The sequence below is a fragment of the Hesperophylax consimilis genome, chromosome 2 (genome assembly GCF_061612785.1).
Source record: "Hesperophylax consimilis isolate HC1 chromosome 2, BYU_Hcon_1.0, whole genome shotgun sequence".
In the NCBI taxonomy this organism is placed as follows: domain Eukaryota; kingdom Metazoa; phylum Arthropoda; class Insecta; order Trichoptera; family Limnephilidae; genus Hesperophylax; species Hesperophylax consimilis.
In genome coordinates, this window is record NC_142837.1 from 24,346,026 (window position 1) to 24,365,840 (window position 19,815).

Genomic DNA, 19,815 nt, shown 5'->3' on the forward strand with positions numbered 1-19,815 from the left:
GTCACAATAAAGTATGTTTAAGTTTACCTACCATTAACATGACATCATATTGAGATATTCCTAATAATATCCCAAACTCAACACCAGTCAAAGAGTCTTGAACACTTTCTGAAACGAAATATTGTAAAGCATTAATGAAGGAATTTAAAACATAAGAAAACATAAAAGAATATTCAGAGTCACAGAGTAAAACATTTTTTTTGCATTTACCATCCATTAAAATTACATTATTTTGGGGTATTTCTAAATGCTTCTCAGGTTGTACTAAATTAGTGGACTCTTGAACACTTCCTGAAACAAATTAATAAGCATTACAATAAAAAAATTGTTGACTTTTAGACAGAAAAACACCAAAACAAAAATGATTCACCCATTTTAAAACTACTTTAAGGATAAATTAAGATGAACAATAATGTTTTATACAGCTTACCTGATTCCCTGATCATCTTTTGACACATCTTCACCATTTTTTCACCTCTGGAACTCATTTTCGATGATTTTTAAATAAAAAAACACCCACTGCAAAACTTTTTAAAACCACCAAAGTAAACGTTAAAGTGAGTGAATAACATGTTAACCATAGAAATCTAAACCAATGTAGATGGGAAGAAGTTGTTAATTACAGAATTACGGCAAGAACTTGCTAACTTAGTAGTTAACAAGTTCTTGCCCTGATTTTATCAACTTAATGTCACAGAAACACGTAGTTAACATGTTCATCACATTGATTTAAGCATGTTCTTGACGTTTTTAAGCTCTGGCATGGTGTTCATTGGAAAGAGCGTATGCGAATTAGTTTAGAGAGCATTCTAACTCATTTTTTACGAAAATGTAAGTTAACAACTTCTTGCCTTGGGGTCTTCAAGTAGACTCTGTCTATACTGATTTTAGTAAAGTCTTTGATACAGTTTCAGATAAAAATATCACTTGGAAATTAGGAAAGCTTGGTATACGTGGCAAAATATTAGCCTGGTTTGAAAGCTATATTGGAAGGAAAACTATTGTTAAAATAAAATCCTCCTTATCGGAAAAAAATTTATGCAACAAGTGGAGTTCCACAGGGTTCAAACCATGTCCGAATCTTATTTATATTGTTTATAAATAATCTTACAAAAAATTTTCATGATTTATCTATCTTACTTTTTGCTGATGACCTCAAAATTTATAGAACTATTCAAAATATTTACCTTAGCAACATTCTTCAAGACAATATCGAATCGGTGTAATGAAAATAGACTTTACTTAAATATCTCAAAATGTCAAATATATTTTCTAGAATAAAAAATCCAGTGATTATTTATAACAACATTGATAACAATGCTCTTGAGATATTAACACAAATCAAAGACTTTGGCATCACTTTTCAATCAAATCTTTCATTTGTTTACCACATAGCAGAAATCTCTAATAAGGGCTTAAAAATGTTGGGATTTATAACTATGTAAACCAGAAATTAAAGAGTATAAAGTGTTTTAAATTGTTATATTTTAAGAAATCAACTTGAGTACAATTCACCTGTCTGGTACTCACATTATAATATACATGTACAAGCTGTTGAAAGAATAAAAAACAAATTCTTGCGTTTTATAAGTTTTAAAATGGGTATTCCAGCAATTACGTTGAACTAGAATACTCTGTTAAATTATATTATTATGCTCAAATTGTCAGATAGAAAAATTTTCACTGACTTATACTTATACTGGCGGTATTTCTATATAATTTTCTAAATGATTTGGTTGATAGTCCGGTATTGCTAGAATTGATAAGCTTCCAGATTTCACAACGTAATACTAGAAATCAGGATTTATTGAAGTGCAGAAATTCTGGGACTAACTTCCAATTGTATTCCTCTTTGCCCAGAATACCAATGGACGAAAACAATTATACCAAGTCAGTGGACATCTGCAATTTATCTTTAAACAAATATAAAATGGTGTTAATGAAGCAATTCAGTTATGTACAATAAATAATGTATATTTCTTAATATTCATTTGTAAACGCCCCGAAAAGGGACATTAATTAATAAATAAATAAAATCTATTCTACGTCTGAATTCTACTCAAATCTTCCATATACTGTTGAATTTGCCAATTTAAACAAAACATAAATTCACCTTCCTTCTCTCCATTGATTGAAATGATGGCCTAGAACACCCTCGAAGGGTGAAAGCCAGAAACATCGTTTGAAAAAAAAATAGAATTTTCTATTAGAGAAGGTTCGGAAGAGTATAGCGAATCTGAAATATTTATTAATTTAGCCATCTAGTTATACAATGTCATCCCCAATTGGGGTATATTGTGAGGTTTAAGATAATATGGAGGTGAAGGAGATGGGGAAGAGGAAGGTGGGAAAGTACCTAGCTACTCAGATCTTGTCACCAAACACGGCCGAAGCCATTTCAAGCAATGTTTCAATTCTGAATAGTCGTCTCACACCAGGGTGATACTGAGAGTATCGTCCACTCTGAAATTTTGCCGCAAATATAATATAGCAAATACAAATAACATTAAGTTGTGCACGCTGGGGTTTGAATCCGCAACAGCCAGCTTGCTATTCGAGAGCCTTACCCCTCGACCACGGAGGCCGTCCTACTAGAAACATTGAACTAAAGGCATCCATTTCTCCATAAAGTTTGTAATTCTCTGATATGACACAAACATTGCTCCACGCTTACTGTAAATGTTAATCCAATAGGGACCGGGATTATTTGAAACAAGTTTCACCTAACTGCCTAACACACGATACTCAAAATTAGTTCGTGTCACTTGCTTCAAATAGTTAGTTAATACATTACGGTGAAGTTCATTTTAATTTTATGGATTACAATGTATACGGTCCTAAGGGCGTTCTTCTGTTAAGCCGAAAAACTGGCCTACCTATGGGACTAAATTTTAATCCACCGAAACGGCTTTTTAAAATAATAATTTGTTTTTCATTTGGCGCGGCTTACACTAGTGATGTGGATACGATACATGTAATATCCGTGCCAGCTTTAGCAGTATTTAATTAACCATACAGTTTTACAAACTAATCGGAATACGGGACTAGTTTTTTTCCTAAAAATACTGCGGGGAAAAAAAGGTTTTTCTTTTATTGTTCTTATCGAAATTAATTGTTCCCTACAAACGAATGCTTAACCAATTAATGTACTAAAAATGTAATCAAAATTATTTAAAGTCTTCTCTTTATGGATGAGTTTTTACTATAATAAATCTTCATAAAAACTCGATAATTTCAAAATCAAAATTGATGTTCGTTAATCTCCTAGTTTATCCACATAACTTAGGTAAAAAAAATGTGATGTAGGTTTTTTATTGCCTATCAGATAATTTTTTTTTTTAAAGAAATAAAAAACTCTCCCAAGTTACGAATAATTTGACAATATTGGAAAATCTCTTACTATCACCACAGTAAGAGGAAAATGTTGCTTGTGATGTGATGGATGACTTGATGAGCCAGCTAAGGAATTGAACACACCACGCATGGATGCGACCCAAACGCGATGTCGATTTGCGGTCATAATAATATTATACTAAAACTAAATCTCGATTGGCAGGGCAGAACTATGGACTTGTGATTAGATAAATGAATAATGATTCCAGTTGAGTCATGTTGCAGCAAAAGGAAATTGAAACATTTAAAACATTATTATTACTTGATTGTATTCCGTTACGTGATCTCTTTGTATACATCTATGTCATTCGCATTCCTTCTTCATTAATGTGCAGAACCCTTTTCAATTCAATTTGCAGTGCTCAATTAACCTTGCATTCTTTTTATCTTTTTTAGACTGATATAGGTACTCTGCTGTGAAGGCATTCTACTAATAGCTCCGTCGTAACCTCTCCCTCTTTCTCATAAGCGACATATGTATCAGAAAGTGAAGTAAAAAAGGGCTCTTGGAGCGGCAGGTACCATATATACATTTTTATTTTATTTTATTAATGTACTTGAATATTTTTTATGATTGGTAATGTGAGCCTCACTGGGTGTTTTACCCGTGCGGAGACCCTTCGAGTGCTGAAGATCTACATGTCTAATAGTTACATATCAACCAAAATTTAGCAGATATTGATGACACCAAACTAGGTTGAACAATGTAACCTTCAATGCATGACATGAAATTTTTTGAAAAAATAATTATTTTATTTTTTATACGTGTTTTTGGACAACAGGAAAAATCTCAATTACTTTTATTTTACATAAAAATCAAATTTTTTTAGGAAAATATAATAATGAAATAAATAAAAAAAAAATTCATAAACAAACATTTTTATGCAGTGTAGTGATATTTTGAATTCAAACAAATTTGTTACTTATAACATAATGGTATGTCGTAGTTCTAGTGGAATGTAGAAAGATTAGTAAGTACGGGTATATTTTATAACACACGGAGTCGATAGGGTTAACTGCTCTGAACGTGATAAGTTCTATGTAGACCAAACAGAACGCTCTTTATCTACAATTACCCTCATGCTCGAGCATAGTAACGCCATAGGTCAAGGAAACAAATAATTTATAGCTGAAAATTTCTTTGGATTGAAGACAAGTACTAGGATGGTTAAACTATTAATCTCTCTTAATTTCATAAGCGTTTGAATTATATAAGCACCTATTTAACTATAAAAGGGATTATGGGTTTACAATACATACTTCTTGATTCCTTGCATTGAATGGTATTTTAGGATACTAGATATTTCCATGATTCTAGATATTTCTAAGATAGATTAACCCGTATTATCGAGAATTGCGCATATTCAGATATAGGACAATGGACTCTGCAAAGCTCTCTAAAATATAAGAACAAGAAAGCGAAGAAAGCCTTACAAAAAGATTTTTAATAATCAATTAACATTAATGGTGCGAATTTTTTTTAAATCCAGTCGTCTTCGATAAATGTAAGAGATAAAATGTGTTACTGATCAACCTTTTCATTCATTTAAACATGATTGACATTTGGTAGATGAGAACGGATTGCTTTTATTTCACGTATGTGTTCAATATAATGGAATCGTTTCCCGGCCTCTATGTTTCCTTCTTCCATAAATGGGTTTCCTCAAGGCCCAGATTCACTCCTTGCTTAACTCAAAAAATGTCTCCACACAGTATTTCAATAAATGACAGCAAACTAATTTCCCTCTTGGCCTCCTGTGTGTACCTTATGTGTAAAAAACATACATAAAAATACACCAAAATTCTAAATTCTTCCTGTTATCAAGTAAAACGAGACAATAAACTAAATAAAATAAAACTTAAACTCAACTTGTTCTCAAAAGGAAGTAAGTATGTATCTACCGACCTCTTCTAATAATACATGGTAATAATTATATAGTAGTTCCTATAAATCATTCAAGAACACGTATTACGCTCGTCAATAACTTGACAGCCTAAATTAGCAAGCGAGTGGCCAACTTTCAAATGAGTTATGTTGGCAATATAATCCTGGTTAGGTTTACTGTTATTTCCTCGTCCATGAATAATAACATGCCACCCTCCTGTGAACCCACGACCTTCCCCAAGGTAAGCTCTTAGACAAGCGGTTGTTTTTCATCTTTAGGTTAGACCTAAATTTCCACAGAAAGTGAAATTACATTTGTGTTTTTTTTTCCTGGAAAAAAAGCTTTGTAGTTTCAACCCTACAACAATGGTGTCACAGTTTTTAAATGCCTATCGCGGTATAAGTTATTGAGAGGCTTTACAAGAATGTAGAAAGTATGAAAATTTAAAAAATATATATAATTACTTTTAACCGTTCCTGTCACGTTTTTTCAAACACAGATTTAAAATTAAATATTTCTTTAGTAAAACATAATTAACAATTTTTTGTAGAAAAATGGAGATATTTTTTGACATTTCTTTGTATTTCTAGTTATCTTGATGTAATATTAATTAATTCATATTAATATTTTAATTTGTCTGATCTTATATATTATATAAGAGACAACCTGGAAGAGAGGGACAAAATGATGATTAAAAAGGTTGAAGGAGTATCTCAGCGCTTCACAAAGATTCTACGAGTAATCCAGTAAACACATTGTGCTAAATCATAGATACTTCTTTAATTATTTCACCTTAACTATTATCGATGGATAATAATCTTATAAACATGCAAGATCATCACAACTGGCGCTGCCGGTATTATTAGCAACTTATTTAAATTTTGAGATATTATAATACTTCTCGAATTCTAAGGCTTCGAAAATAACAAAAAAATAAAAATATTACAACCACTGGTCATTGAATCTAGGAAGCATCCCCCAACCGGGCAATCGATCTAAAAAACTGATCCAAACCATTGGCATCCACCATAATATTGTTTTTTTTTTTAACTATGAAAAAATCTCATATATTTTTCAGTCGATTATTATGTTTCTAAAAACCCAAATACTTGCAATACCTTCCCGTATTCAAAATTCGAAACCCGATCAAAGCAAATCAATTTCTTTTTTTTTATTTATTTATTTATTCAAGACACAAACAGGATATTTATAAAAACATTAATTATGGATTACAAAATAAAAATAAAATACAATTATAAATATCCCTAGACTGATGTGTCTGCAGCAATCACATTTGCACATTCACATGAGCAAACATGTAAAACAATGACAGTATTTATATACAAAACTTAAAACTTAATTACAAAGATTGAAGCACATAATAAGTAGAAAAATTTAAAGAGGATATATAAAAAAAATTCTAAACCACTAAACAATTTTTTTTATTTATTTATTTTTCTTTTTATTTTTTATTTTTTTTTTTATCTAAGTACAGAAATCGTGGAGATATTTCTTGAAACAAGTTATATTATTTGCAAAAATATCTATGACAGTCTGTGTTTTAGCAAGATCATTGTATGATCGAGACATTCTAGACATAGGATTAAAATAACCAGTGTTATTGGCAAAAATTTCGGTCCAAAATATGTTCATATTTCTAGTATATTTGGGCCTGGCGTAAAAATTGATTTGATTGACTAAGTTACTATTTACATGATTATTCACAATTTCGTAAAGCATTAAGAGGTCATTTATATTTCGTCTTTTAACTAAACTCTCTAGTTTGAAATATGTAAGTCTTTGTTCATACCCATTTAGAAGATGGTAGACACCTGATCAATAAGACAAAATCCGTGTAAATTTTCTTTGGACAGATTCAAGTCTGGATACCTGTGTAATGTAATGTGGATTCCAGACTGTTGACCCGTACTCAAGAACACTACGGATTAACGAATTGAATAGAATTATTAGGCTATTAGAGTTCTTGAACAGTTTAGTTGATCTTACAATAAAACCTAGTACTTTATTTGATTTATTTACAATGTATTCTATGTGTTGGTTGAACGTTAGTTTGTTGTCGAATATTATTCCTAAATCTTTGATCGATTCAACTGTTTCCAGATTGTGACCACATATGCTATATGAGTATAGAGTTTTGTTGGTGTTCTTGGTGAAATTTATAACTTTGCACTTAGCTATATTCAATTCCATTTCATTGTCAATACACCAGACAGATAATGTGTTAAGGTCTTGTTGTAAGAGTTCACAATCTTCCATAGATTTAATTGCTTTATATATCTTGAGGTCGTCAGCGTATAGAGAAAAATTACAGTGGAGTTTACATGTAAGGTCGTTAATGAAGATTAAGAAAAGCAAGGGTCCAAGGTGTGATCCTTGTGGAACGCCCGACGTAACTAATATTGGGGAAGAGTTAAAACCGTTAACAGTAAATAATTGACTTCTATTTGATAAATATGATTCTAACCAACGAAGCAGATTTCCGTGTATGCCGATTTTATCCAGTTTATTCATTAAGATAGGGTGACTAACTTTGTCGAAAGCCTTACTGAAATTGGTGTATACGGCATCTACTTGTGTTTTTTTATTCATTGATTTACACAGAAAGTCCATATACTCGATTAAATTAGTGTTTGTGGATCGTTTAGCTACAAAGCCATGTTGGAAAGGGCTAAGTATGTGTGTTACGTGATTAAATATGTCTTTATATACAATGGACTCAAATATTTTGCCAAAACAAGATAAAAGGCTGATAGGACGGTAGTTTTTTACATCGTTTTTACTGCCAGACTTATGGATTGGAATGACGTGGGTAACTTTCCACAGATCTGGAAATACTCCTTCGTTCAGACTTTTGACGAATAATTTGTGTAAAGGTGCTGCAAGTTGATCTGCACAATTTCGAATGAATAGTGGAGGAATACCATCTGGACCGGAACCCTTATTGATATCGAGAGTGTTCAACTTCACCTTGACCTCGTCTAGGGTTATTTTGATATGAGATAGTGGATAATTATAGAGTGGGAGAAAAAGTTTAGAGTCACTTTTAGAATTAGATGGTGAGCTAAATACAGAGGAGAAGTAAGTAGAAAAGAGTTCGCATGTTTCTTTGCCATTTGTTGCTGATTTGTCGTGGAGATGCATGATTTTTGGGAGGGAATTAGAAACTCTTTTCGATTTAATGAGGGTTGACAGATTTTTGATACTGTTAGGGAGAGAATTTTCTATTGAATCTACATAGGCTTTAAGGCAGGTACGTATGGATAATTTTACTCTAGCCCTCAAGATGGAAAAACTGTCATAGTCACATTGATTTTTGTATTTTTTCCACTTCTTTCTAAACTTTTCTTTTTCTCTGAGTTGGTGGATCAAAGCACTGCTGAACCAAATTGGAAACCTTTTGTTGCTGTTTCTTAAGCGCGAAGTGTGTTTTTCAATTGATAGCCATAATAAGTTATAAAAATGTAGTAGGGAATCATTACAATTCAGAGTATTAAAATCGTTCCAGTTATTTAGTGATAGCATTTCATTGCATTTAGTGTAGTCCGTTTTTTTGAAGTTATATTTGATGTGATCTGGGTTGGTGGGTAGGGTTCTGTATTTAGACATTAGAAAATCGAATTTTATTGTGTGATTTCCCAAGGTGTGTTATTTCAAATCATCACAGAGTTAGATGATTTAAATTACGTTCTTTAGAACACTTCAATGATTTCCAGCACCAACAGACCATGCATAAAAACAATATTGCTGTTATCCGAACAAATAAAGACAAATCTTATATGGATAAGAAAGCAAAGCACAGAAAGAAAAGCCAGCGGAACGGCCGAACTTCTTCTGTACTGCTAACAGCAATGAACATATTATTTCACATCGATTGACAATGCACACACGAAACAAACTAAATATTATGGCGCCTTTGGTATTGCTTGTTCTTCGGTATATAACTTAGTGGACTTTGGCGGTCCAAGTTAATTTTCAAAGTAGCCCGTTTGTAGCTCCGAAGTAATTAAGCCCTGGTATAATTTTGTATATATTTATTTTGTTACAAACATTCCTGGATTTCAAGTAACTGAATTAAAAAAAAAACTAGTGCCATCATTGTAAATGGAAAATGTGATTTCTGCAATGATGGAGGACTTTGTCTGGTTATTTATATCATCGTGATATGGTTGTGATATCATCAGAATGGCAGATAATCTTGAATGCTCGGTGGTCATACCAGCTGTCAATCATTGTTTATTATTACGCATTGACGTCGGCACAAGTGTAGCTGGGGATCATGCCAGCTGTCAATCATTGTTTATTCCTGCGCAATCACTTCGGCGCTAGTGTAACTGGGGGTCATTTCATCTGTCAATCATTGTTTATTCCTACGCAGTGACGTCGGCACTAGTGTAGCTGGGGGTCATTTCATCTGTCAATCATTGTTTATTCCTACGCAGTGACGTCGGCGCTAGTGTAGCTGGGGGTCATGTCATCTGTCAATCATTGTTTATTCCTACGTAGTGACGAAAACGTTTGAAAAAGTTTATTAATAATTTTAATTAAAATGACTGAATGTTATATTGTGCCTTTGTGCTCATCGAAAACGTCTGGAAATAGGTTTCTAAGGGATGAACGGTTACTTATATATCAAATGAAAAATACACTTTGTAAAACACCACTTTTATTTTGAATTAATATTAACAGCCGGGCTGGGCTGGGCTGTTAATATTAATTCAAAATAAAAGTGGTGTTTTACAAAGTGTATTTTTCATTTGATATATAATGTCACATCACAAAGTGTTTGCTTCCTTCGATAAAAAAAAGGTTACCTATTTATTTATTTTGTAAGAAACAAACAGCTTTTATATAATATACAATGATAGATATAAATATACAAGTTAACTGAAGTCAAGCCACAGAAGTTTCTTATGTTAAAGTGCATCAGAAATGAAGTTTTAGTATCTTAAAATCAGTTTGGTGTTAAAGGAAGGGGATAGGAAGGGGATAAGAAGGGGAAAATTGGAAGAGGATAGGAGATGCTGCCGATACATTCCATACTCTCATATTAATAATAATAAGTTATAAAAAGAGATAAATAATATAAACCGACAAAAATTCTAGTGTTAACAGTGAACCTTTTATTCCATCAGACCACGAGAGTCTGATAAAACATAAAATAATATGGTCTAAGTCAATCCAACAACCGTTTTTCATAAAATGTGGGAGAGCAAGCAAGACGACGAGGAGACGCGGCGTGAAGAAGAGCGCGGCGAGATAAACGCATCTCACACTCGGGTACCTCGATCAATCTTGCCGAGTATACAATAGATATCCCATCCCCAAAGGCCACAGCATCCTCAAAGATGACATCAGGCTACAGTCAGTGGCGGCTCGTGACTTTTGGGTGCGCTAATATTACAAAACATGGCATTATTGATGTTATTGTAGCTGAAAACTATGTTTTTTTGTTAAAAATTCGATTTTATGTATTAAGATTTTAATGAAATAGAAAATTCCTGAAAATCTTCATACAAAATTCGAATTTAAAAAAAAAAATTCAAAAATCTTATTAGCTCCAATAACATCAATAAATGCCATTTTTTGTAATATTAGCACACCCACAAGTCACGAGCCGCCACTGTCTGCAGTAAATCTGTTTGTCTCACATTAATCCATAAGTCCCATAAAAAAATATAAGTGCGGAAATTATTCAGCCAAGAACATATTATAAAAGGTTAATCAACCCTAGAGATATGACGTCACAATTCACATTACATTTTAAAAATCAAAATGCCCATACGAATAATTTATGAAGCGGGGTAAATGTGCCTACATTGTTAGGGCGTGCGTAAAACCATTCACAAAACTGTCACATTCTCAATCTTTATTGATGATTAATTTACTTGATAGTTAAGTATCAATTTGTTTTACTGAGTTTCGTCGAAAATGTTTAATTTTATCGAAAAACCAAACTTTTATAATTTTGAGTAAAAATCTACGCGATGTTTGTTCATCTTTTAATTGTAAGAACATTTGATTAATTCTAAAGCAATCATTCTGTCATCTTCTTCAGCAATAAAAAAATAACATTTTGAATTTTTCTCTAAGTATATTGGCTTAATGAAAACCTTTTTAAGTCCTGAATAGGAGGCGAGTTTGGGTATCACCGTCACAGGAACCATTTATTGGATAACCAACACATCTGCAATATTTTTGCTATTTGTTTTTGGGGTATTATGCCGTGTTACGCTAACTCCTTCTTTAGCCAACGTTTTGGACAGCATTGCAGTGTCCATCATCAGGGCAGATGTGTTATTTGAGGTTGTGGTGAAATGTGAGCTTATGTATGAGGATTTTGTGATACCGTGTTGCCAGCTCCAACCCTCTGAGCTGACATCAAAGTATAATATTTTATATAGTGGTTTTCTTCGTTTAGCTCTGGTGTATCCGTCAATTACCGGATACCAAGAACTATTGAGCTTAGCTCCGTCGTCTCTATTAGAGCGAGCATTTACGTGCCCTCGTTTATCGGGTGAGGTATTTTCAGGATGCCCCTGATCGGGAGAGGCTGGTTTCGGAAGACCCTTTGACCTCTTTAACTGGTCTCTCGACCCATCGCCTTGCGCCGCATTGGTGGGGGTATATTCATATTTCCGTCACTACTGGACATCCTGATCCCTAAATTCCTACCCAACTCTAATACATTTTAAATTCCCAAAACTTCCTCTTTCCTTTCCCTAAAAAGACCCACCTAAAAATGACATATTTGAAAATTATTTTCCTCAGACCCTCCTGTGTGAAGTTAATAAATACCGCACTCTTATTTCACTTAACTTAATACATTTTTGAATAAACTAACATTTTAGGAATTTGTAGATTTATCTAAATATCACATTATTATGACATTGCTCAAAAATAATGCCGTGAGTAGATACCACAAAGAATCGCTAGTGGAAAGGCGGAATTTTCGCAGTAAAGTAGATTCGATTAATTCGGTATATAAATAATGTTTGTTGTAAGTTTCAATCCAAAGTAGAAAATATTCTCAGTAATCGTTTAGAAAACTGTTCTTGAAAATTAAAAGCAACTTATTTTCAATGAAATTTAAATTTGTTTATACGTTTGCGGTCGGACTATAAAACGTGGTAAATTTTTATTTTATGTCTAAAAAAATTAATAATCTAAAACTGACAAAAATAAGTCGTAAATATGTTGAATTACACGAACATTATAGGAAATTGACCATTTTATGAACAAACACGGTTTGTGAAAATATTTCAAGAAGACAGATCTCAACCGCGGCTTTCGCGCTTAAAAATATCATAGTGCGCGTGCGTGAAGTCGCAAAAAACATTGTAAATCAAATTCCAAAAACAGAATTACATATACACGGTGTCCGGAAACTCGTAGCACAAGCGGGAAACTGGAGAATCTACACCACATGGGGAACCCAAAAAAACATAAAGTTTTTTGATTTGACATTTTCAAAATAAAAAAAAAAATCAAAAAAATATATTTTTCGGCTATTTTAGGGTTAAAGTTTTTTCTGGTGTTAAGGGTTGAATAACAGATATTTTAACCCTGCAGAGCAGAAATATTTTATGATTACACCGGGTTAAATGAAGGGTGATTTCAAAATAATGCTTCAAATCCGAGTTTCTTCATTTGTTTTACTTTCAAATAGTTTTAATTAGTTGGGTACTTTGATCTTCAGTAATAATTTATAAGAATTTGATTAAAAAAAAAAAGAAAAAAAAAAAAATCAACTTCAAACTCGATTTACTCGATAACGAAAGCTCAAATAAAAAAAATATATACTACAAAATCGACTCCAAATGTGATGTAGATTCACCAGTTTCCCGCTTGTACTACGAGTTTCCGGACACCCTGTATATTTTTTTTTTGTATGAACTCGAATTTTAACTTTCATATTATTTGTACATTGTGTAACAAAAACAACGTTTAATGAATGTGAAGTGTTTTTTTTAAGTAAGGCTGTTTGTTTAGTAAATAAATTTGAAGAGGCAAAAACTACTTTATTTCAATCTCCCTCATTTCATATAGGTACTATATTCCTACAATATCTCCCAACTATATTTCTCAAAAAATAGATCCCGCAATGTTTGGGCGGATTATTTGCAGATTGCTAGTCAGTCCCAGGAACCTACTTTGCATCGATACAAAAACCACCAAAACCGTGGCTGTAACAATTCCCACATTAAAAAAAATTAATATATTCAAATGTTTGAATGAGAATTGGACGTTGGACATTGCTTTGTTCCATCTCAACTCTTTAAAATTTACATGGTTGACTCCCCACATTATACTTTCTGTGGTCTAAAACAGATCACATATTTTTTGGCTCTCCCTCTAAACAATAATATCCTCATTATCAAGCCTCATCTAAAACTGCCTCCCTTCCGTTCTGAGCTCAACATCGATCTTCCATGTAATTTTGAAATTTATCCATTCAAATAAAATCTATAAAATAATTCGCTTTTCCTCCCTCCATAATTTGAAATGATGGCCCTTGAAGGGTGAAAGCATTTCTTAAAACGTTAAAAAAATTACCGGCGATCTTTTCCTGCTATCCACTTTACCAGTGAAGATGAGTTTCTGTAGGTTTGAGTTCTTGCTTTCGCAACAATATACATATATTAGGATACGCTGTAGGCAGAAAGTAGTTAATGGTCCATTGTGGATGCCTAGCTTTTTCAGATCCTTCTTTAATATCCCATATTGTTTATTTCACTAATGTGATCAATTTAATCTCCAGGTATCATGGATAAGAAAGCGCGACCTGCACATCCTGACGGTGGGCGGCGCCGCGTACAGCTCAGACGGGCGCTTCTCCGCGTTGCACGCCGACGGCTCAGACGAGTGGGCGCTGCGCGTGGCATCCGCCCAGCCGCGGGACTCGGGCACCTACGAGTGCCAGGTGTCCACAGAGCCCAAGATCAGCCAGGCCTTCAAGCTTAACGTCGTCGGTAAGTTATAACTTATAAGGTAGCATGGATTAGAAAGCGCGACCTGCACATCCTGACGGCGGGCTGCGCCCTGGATCTTTTATAAATAGCTGGCCAAGTTAATTCAATGTCATTCCTCTCAAACAACGAGTTATTCGACCCACTCATTGTTCGAGTGGAATGACTTTTGAAGTTTGGCGTATGTAATTGTGTACCTTCGACGACACTCAAGAATAAGAATGTCGACCAATATATGTACTTTTGACAGCGATTGCGAGCGGCCTGGATCGGAGAATTGATACCTTGGCCTTGGTTGAGGTTGTTTCAATAATACCGTCATTATTGCTATAACTGCCTGTCACTTGGTTTCTCGAGACTTGTTTAGTAAAACAGAAGATTGAGATAATGTCCTCAAGTGTGAGATTTTTAACACAAATTGTAACTTTTTTGGAAAATGCACTTACTCAGCTTAGTCAGCAGAGCAAAAAAAACCGCTATTAAAATATTGGTCACGGGAATGGGGTATTTTATCAAACTGAAAATACCGTTAAAATGTGTGGAAGACTTAAAGTTTCCTATTCTGACTATAATTATCGTACTAAAAATATTTAATTTTAAAATTTTCATTCATAATTATTAATTTCAATTCAAATTCAAATTCACGAATAAAAAATAACATGCATTTTTGTCGGCAAATCGAAAATGCCACATATTAAATCGATAAAGAAAATTTTCGAAAAAAATAGACAACTTAAAAATATCTTTTGTATTGTTTTCTTTTATTGAACAGTGAAAATACCCTATTGTCATGAATTAACAAAATAACCAGACAGAATTTTAAATAGCAATAAATTATGTATTTAAACATTTTGTTATTAAGAGTATGAGTTCGCACTCTACGCTAGATGTTTATTTTTTTTCTTTATTTCTGTAATTTAATTCTTCTACCAATTTTGACGCGTGCTTTTATTCAATCGTTTTTTTAACTATTTTCTCTTTACATACCATCGTTTTTTTTAATACAGTAAAAAACGTTAATGTCTGAGACGGACGTGTCGAAACCGGCTGCGATATATTCAATCTACCGAAGAAATAAAAAAATTTAATTTTAAATGTAAAAAAATCAAGAAGTCAGATAATAATGCCATTTACCGTAAAAAGGTGACGAAAATCTATTCAGATTCTTTTTACTCATATTTTGCTCAATACATGTAAAAAATGATCCTTGTTCTACTTTAGTCGTGTTCTACCCATTGCCAATTTATCAAACTCTTTTTCCACAGCATTTGGAGACTATCCAGTTAAACAGGGTATTATATCAAACGAACGGATATTATGTATTTCTTGTCTTCTATGGTTACGCCGATAAACTGCGCGTTCTCATTTAAAAATCCTTGAAACTCATTTCAACTGGTAAAAAGGGTTAAAACATTTTAATTCATTTTCGGTTAGTTGTAACTCTCGTATTTAATGAAATGCCTTTACGACCGACGCGACGTTCGGTTAAAAAAGATAAGTTGAAAAGAATCTTCAGATCAACAAAAAATCAGTGGTTCATTCCTGTCGAACGCGCCAAGTGTTTGTGTACGTCACTACATGTCAGAAAGGAAAAAATTACATTTCTTCGCAAGCTGTCAAATTTTTCAGATGCCAGATGTTACTTGTTTTATATTACCTAGAGGTAATTAAGTTACTATTTAAAAGTCCTCGTGCTGGCTTTAAATTGGAAAAGTGCATACAGCTATACAAGGTATTTTGATTTCTGTCACAAACTCCTTGTGCCTGTACCTAGTAGTAAGCCAGAAATTAGATTTTTCTACAAAATGGCTTCATTATTAAAGTGATGGTAAAGTGTATTGGTATATTTGAAAAATTTACTGTTTTATTAAATTGCAGTCGTACACACTACGTGAAAAAACCGTTATAACATGTTCTCTTTTTACCTTATATGGCAGATTTTTGAACGTGGAATTAAATTCTGCAGTACCTACTTTTCTACTTCTACAAAAATGCATACCTTTTTTCTCTTTTTCACAATCAATATGCCACAAAGGAGGTTTAAAAGCTTTTTTATTGTAGCCTTCACAAAGGCCTCCTCTACTTTGTAAAAAAAAACGAGAAACAATGTAACCATTTCACCCTAAAATTTTGCAATTTTTTTTGACAAAGGAAGTTATTGTGGGGAAAAAGAAACTGCGAAATAAAAATAGTGGATGTGACAAAATACAAACGTTTCGATGTCAGTGGAAACAGCGGTTTACTACTCTAGCAGTAGGCCATTCATATCATGTTACTGAATATAACAAAGGCCGTTTCAAGCGATATTTTTATTCTAAAAGAAAGTTTTTTCAGGTTCTTCGTCGAAACAACTTTCAAGCTGTTTTCTCTATTGTATTATTCATAGCAATGTTAAATCGAGCCAAATATTGTATTACGAAAGCATTTATATGATTTCAAAGACATTCAAACAAACCATCGGGAACTAATTCGATGGTCTATGCTTTATCAACTCTTGACTCGCTCATTGAGCATCACAGAAGCTGGGAGATTTATACACTCTACTGAGCTTCTCAGATAACTAGTGCACCAATATTGACTCTGTACAGATGACAAGTGGTCCTCGCTGTAGGTATTGACAAACACTTCTAATTGGAAGCTTCTTGATACCTGGGATACTTTCGTCTCAGAAACGGGAAGACTTAATAATTCCACCATCTCAGAAGAGGAGATGCATTTGTTAGAATACACATATGTAGTAATTTGTTTAAATGTTTGATGCTTTGAAAAACTAGTGAAATTGATTACGTCCCAAGAAGCGATCAATTCGCCAGATAAGTATCATAATCTTATGCTGCATTAAAGTTAGAAAAGAAGGTTTCCTTTAAATTATTGGAAACTTAAGGAAACCTTCGTCTTATTCGATTATGGTAATTATCTGGCGTATAATTATCATCTGTTTATTTTTTACGCCAAATAGTTGCTAAATACGTAAAACATAGGTACACAAAACCTGACATGCTAATTGAAACAGATTATTTCACTAATTATTGCTTTTAATTATTTGTTATCCTTTATGCAATGCATAAAACCTTGTCTTATAAACGTTAGTTTATCATTAAAAAAAAATAATATTTGACAAGTCAAAAATATTTCACCAATAATTGAAGATATCATATGTCTCTACGCCATCTAGTTAAAAATTTAGCACTAACAAAGCCTTTCCTACAAAAATAAAGTTGGTTGTATACAGGTGAAAAAATATAATTAGCAGTAATTGTTGATTGAGGTCCTAGTACATATTGAATCATTTGGCGGGTTGGAAATAAGCCGACATAGCTCAGTGGATATAGAGCACCTGACCGGACATCAGAAGGCACGGGATCATTTCCCGTTGGCGGCATTTATTTTTACTCGGGAGATATTTTAAATTTGTATTAGTATTTCGGATGACTAAATATTGCTTATAAATTATTTGTTATCCTTTATGCAATGCATAAAACCTTGTCTTGTAAACGTTAGTTTATCATTAAAAAATAACAGATTATTTCATATTATATTAAAAATATCAAGTTTAAAAAAAAATATTTTTAGAATAGGTATGTTTCGATCAATCAAGTGTAATATTGAATATATTACTAGTTGTCTACTGAAAATACTCGACTATTTTAGATTTATATTCAGAAATGATGAGTTATTTACTTTTAACGAGTCATCAAGTCCTTCTGTAAACAATAATAATTATTTAAAATAAATAAATCTACCACTAAAAACTGACCACCAAAACCAACTCAAGCACTACTACTTTATTTGGCCGTCTTTATGAACCATTACGACACAGTATAAACTTTGATTTCTACTATAACTTAAAAGGGGCTTTGGCAATCCAATATACGCTACCCATAAATAGTTAAAACCATCGTAAAACTGACGAAACAAAATTTTACACTCGACCAAAGTAATGGGAATATTGACGTAGCCGTTTTGGTGGGGTGAGTACTTTTGTAATAATATATGATAAACTAGAAATGCTTAAGGGCGGTTCGGGGGTTAAATAATGAAGGGTCTGGGGAAGGCAAGACCGTAATTATTTTGTCGAAGTTGTTGTGCCACTGGATTATTGAAAGGTAAAGGATGCAGCCACTGCCCGAAGAAGTTATTAATGTTGATTAGTCAAGGACATAAGATTGACCAATGATAAAAAACGCAGGAAAACACAGCAATAAATATATGTAATAAATATGTTATATTTAATAATTCGTTAACACGATTAGATTATTTTAATTTGTTGGTGAAAAAACTCGTGAAAAATAATGTTTTTTTACTATAATACATCTATTAATAAAAATAGATGTATTATTTACAATACTACCCAACAGACCGCTTATTCAAAGAATTTCAAGTACTTACTTTTAAAGATCTTTACATTGAAAATTCATTAATTCAAATCATAAAAGAAAAAGAAAAGTACCAATTTCTAACTGAAAACCTCACTCGACTTAAATATATTTTTCCATGTCCAAAATTAAACACTTCATTTGCACAAAATTACTATGCATACTAAGGAAGAACCTTTTTTCAATCAACTCCCTGAGGAAATCAAAATCATAAACGACAAAAGCCAAGCTTTGAGCATTTTGAAAAAAAATTTAAGATAAATTATCAAAAAAATGAAAAGTATACGTTCTACTTAAAAAGCGATTTCTTCTCCAAATATAGTATACTTATTAATAAAAAAATAATAATAATTGTCTTTATCCCAGAAACTAATAACGTCATATTTTTATTTATATATTATAGCTACTAGTGGTAAATTTTACTTACAATATTTTTTTTCTACTTCTCTTGATTCTATATGTATATCTACAATAACATAATGTATACTCCTCTTCCAACCACAAGAGAATGATTCTCTGGAAGAGCAGTATTAAAGATTGTCATCGTAAATTGTAAGCCTTATTACTTACATGTAATTTTTCATTTAATAAATAAAATAAAAATAATAATAATTTTATTGATTTATTATTACGTTTTTACAAATAAACATGAGGATTGAATCTTCCTCCCGGGGGATTGCCACTTAAATGCTGTGAACTTATAAAATATCTTTTAAAACTTTTTTTTTGGATGTTTAAAAAATGAACCTTCCTACTCGACGCTACTAACTGAGCCAAATCCCAATTGGGTAGACCCGACATTTATTTAAATTTATTTGACAAAGAATATGCCCGCTTGTGTATGCGTGATTGCCACTAAAAGTTGATAGAATGCATTGTCATCGACAACAAGATCTATCAACGAGTTTGAGTTCTGACGAATGTCGGAAAGTGGGTTAGTTTCTACTTTGAAGATATCCCTTCATTCATTCAATCATGCAAAAAAAATTAAATTAAAAATGTTTTTAAAAATTATATCTACTATCACCCAATTTTTTTCTGCTTTAGAAACATAACTAGAATGTTATGGAAAAAAAACGATGATTTTCGCGTAAAGCCGTGTCTAGCCTTTCTTAAAGGTTGACGCCAAATACATATACCTATTTTTGTTGTTTGTTTTTGGGGTGTTATGCC

The 19,815-nt window shown here is 32.6% G+C and overlaps 1 protein-coding gene across 2 annotated transcripts in view; it reads left to right on the forward strand.

Annotated features, from left to right (window-relative positions):
- Window positions 1–19,815, forward strand: part of LOC149425811 (protein amalgam-like) — a 331,117-nt gene that overhangs the window by 170,969 nt on the left and 140,333 nt on the right. For both annotated transcript variants that reach the window (XM_089641737.1, XM_089641745.1), the window contains exon 4: window positions 14,059–14,269. In XM_089641737.1, the coding sequence (XP_089497863.1) occupies window positions 14,059–14,269 (211 nt within the window). The remainder of the gene's footprint in view (window positions 1–14,058; window positions 14,270–19,815) is intronic.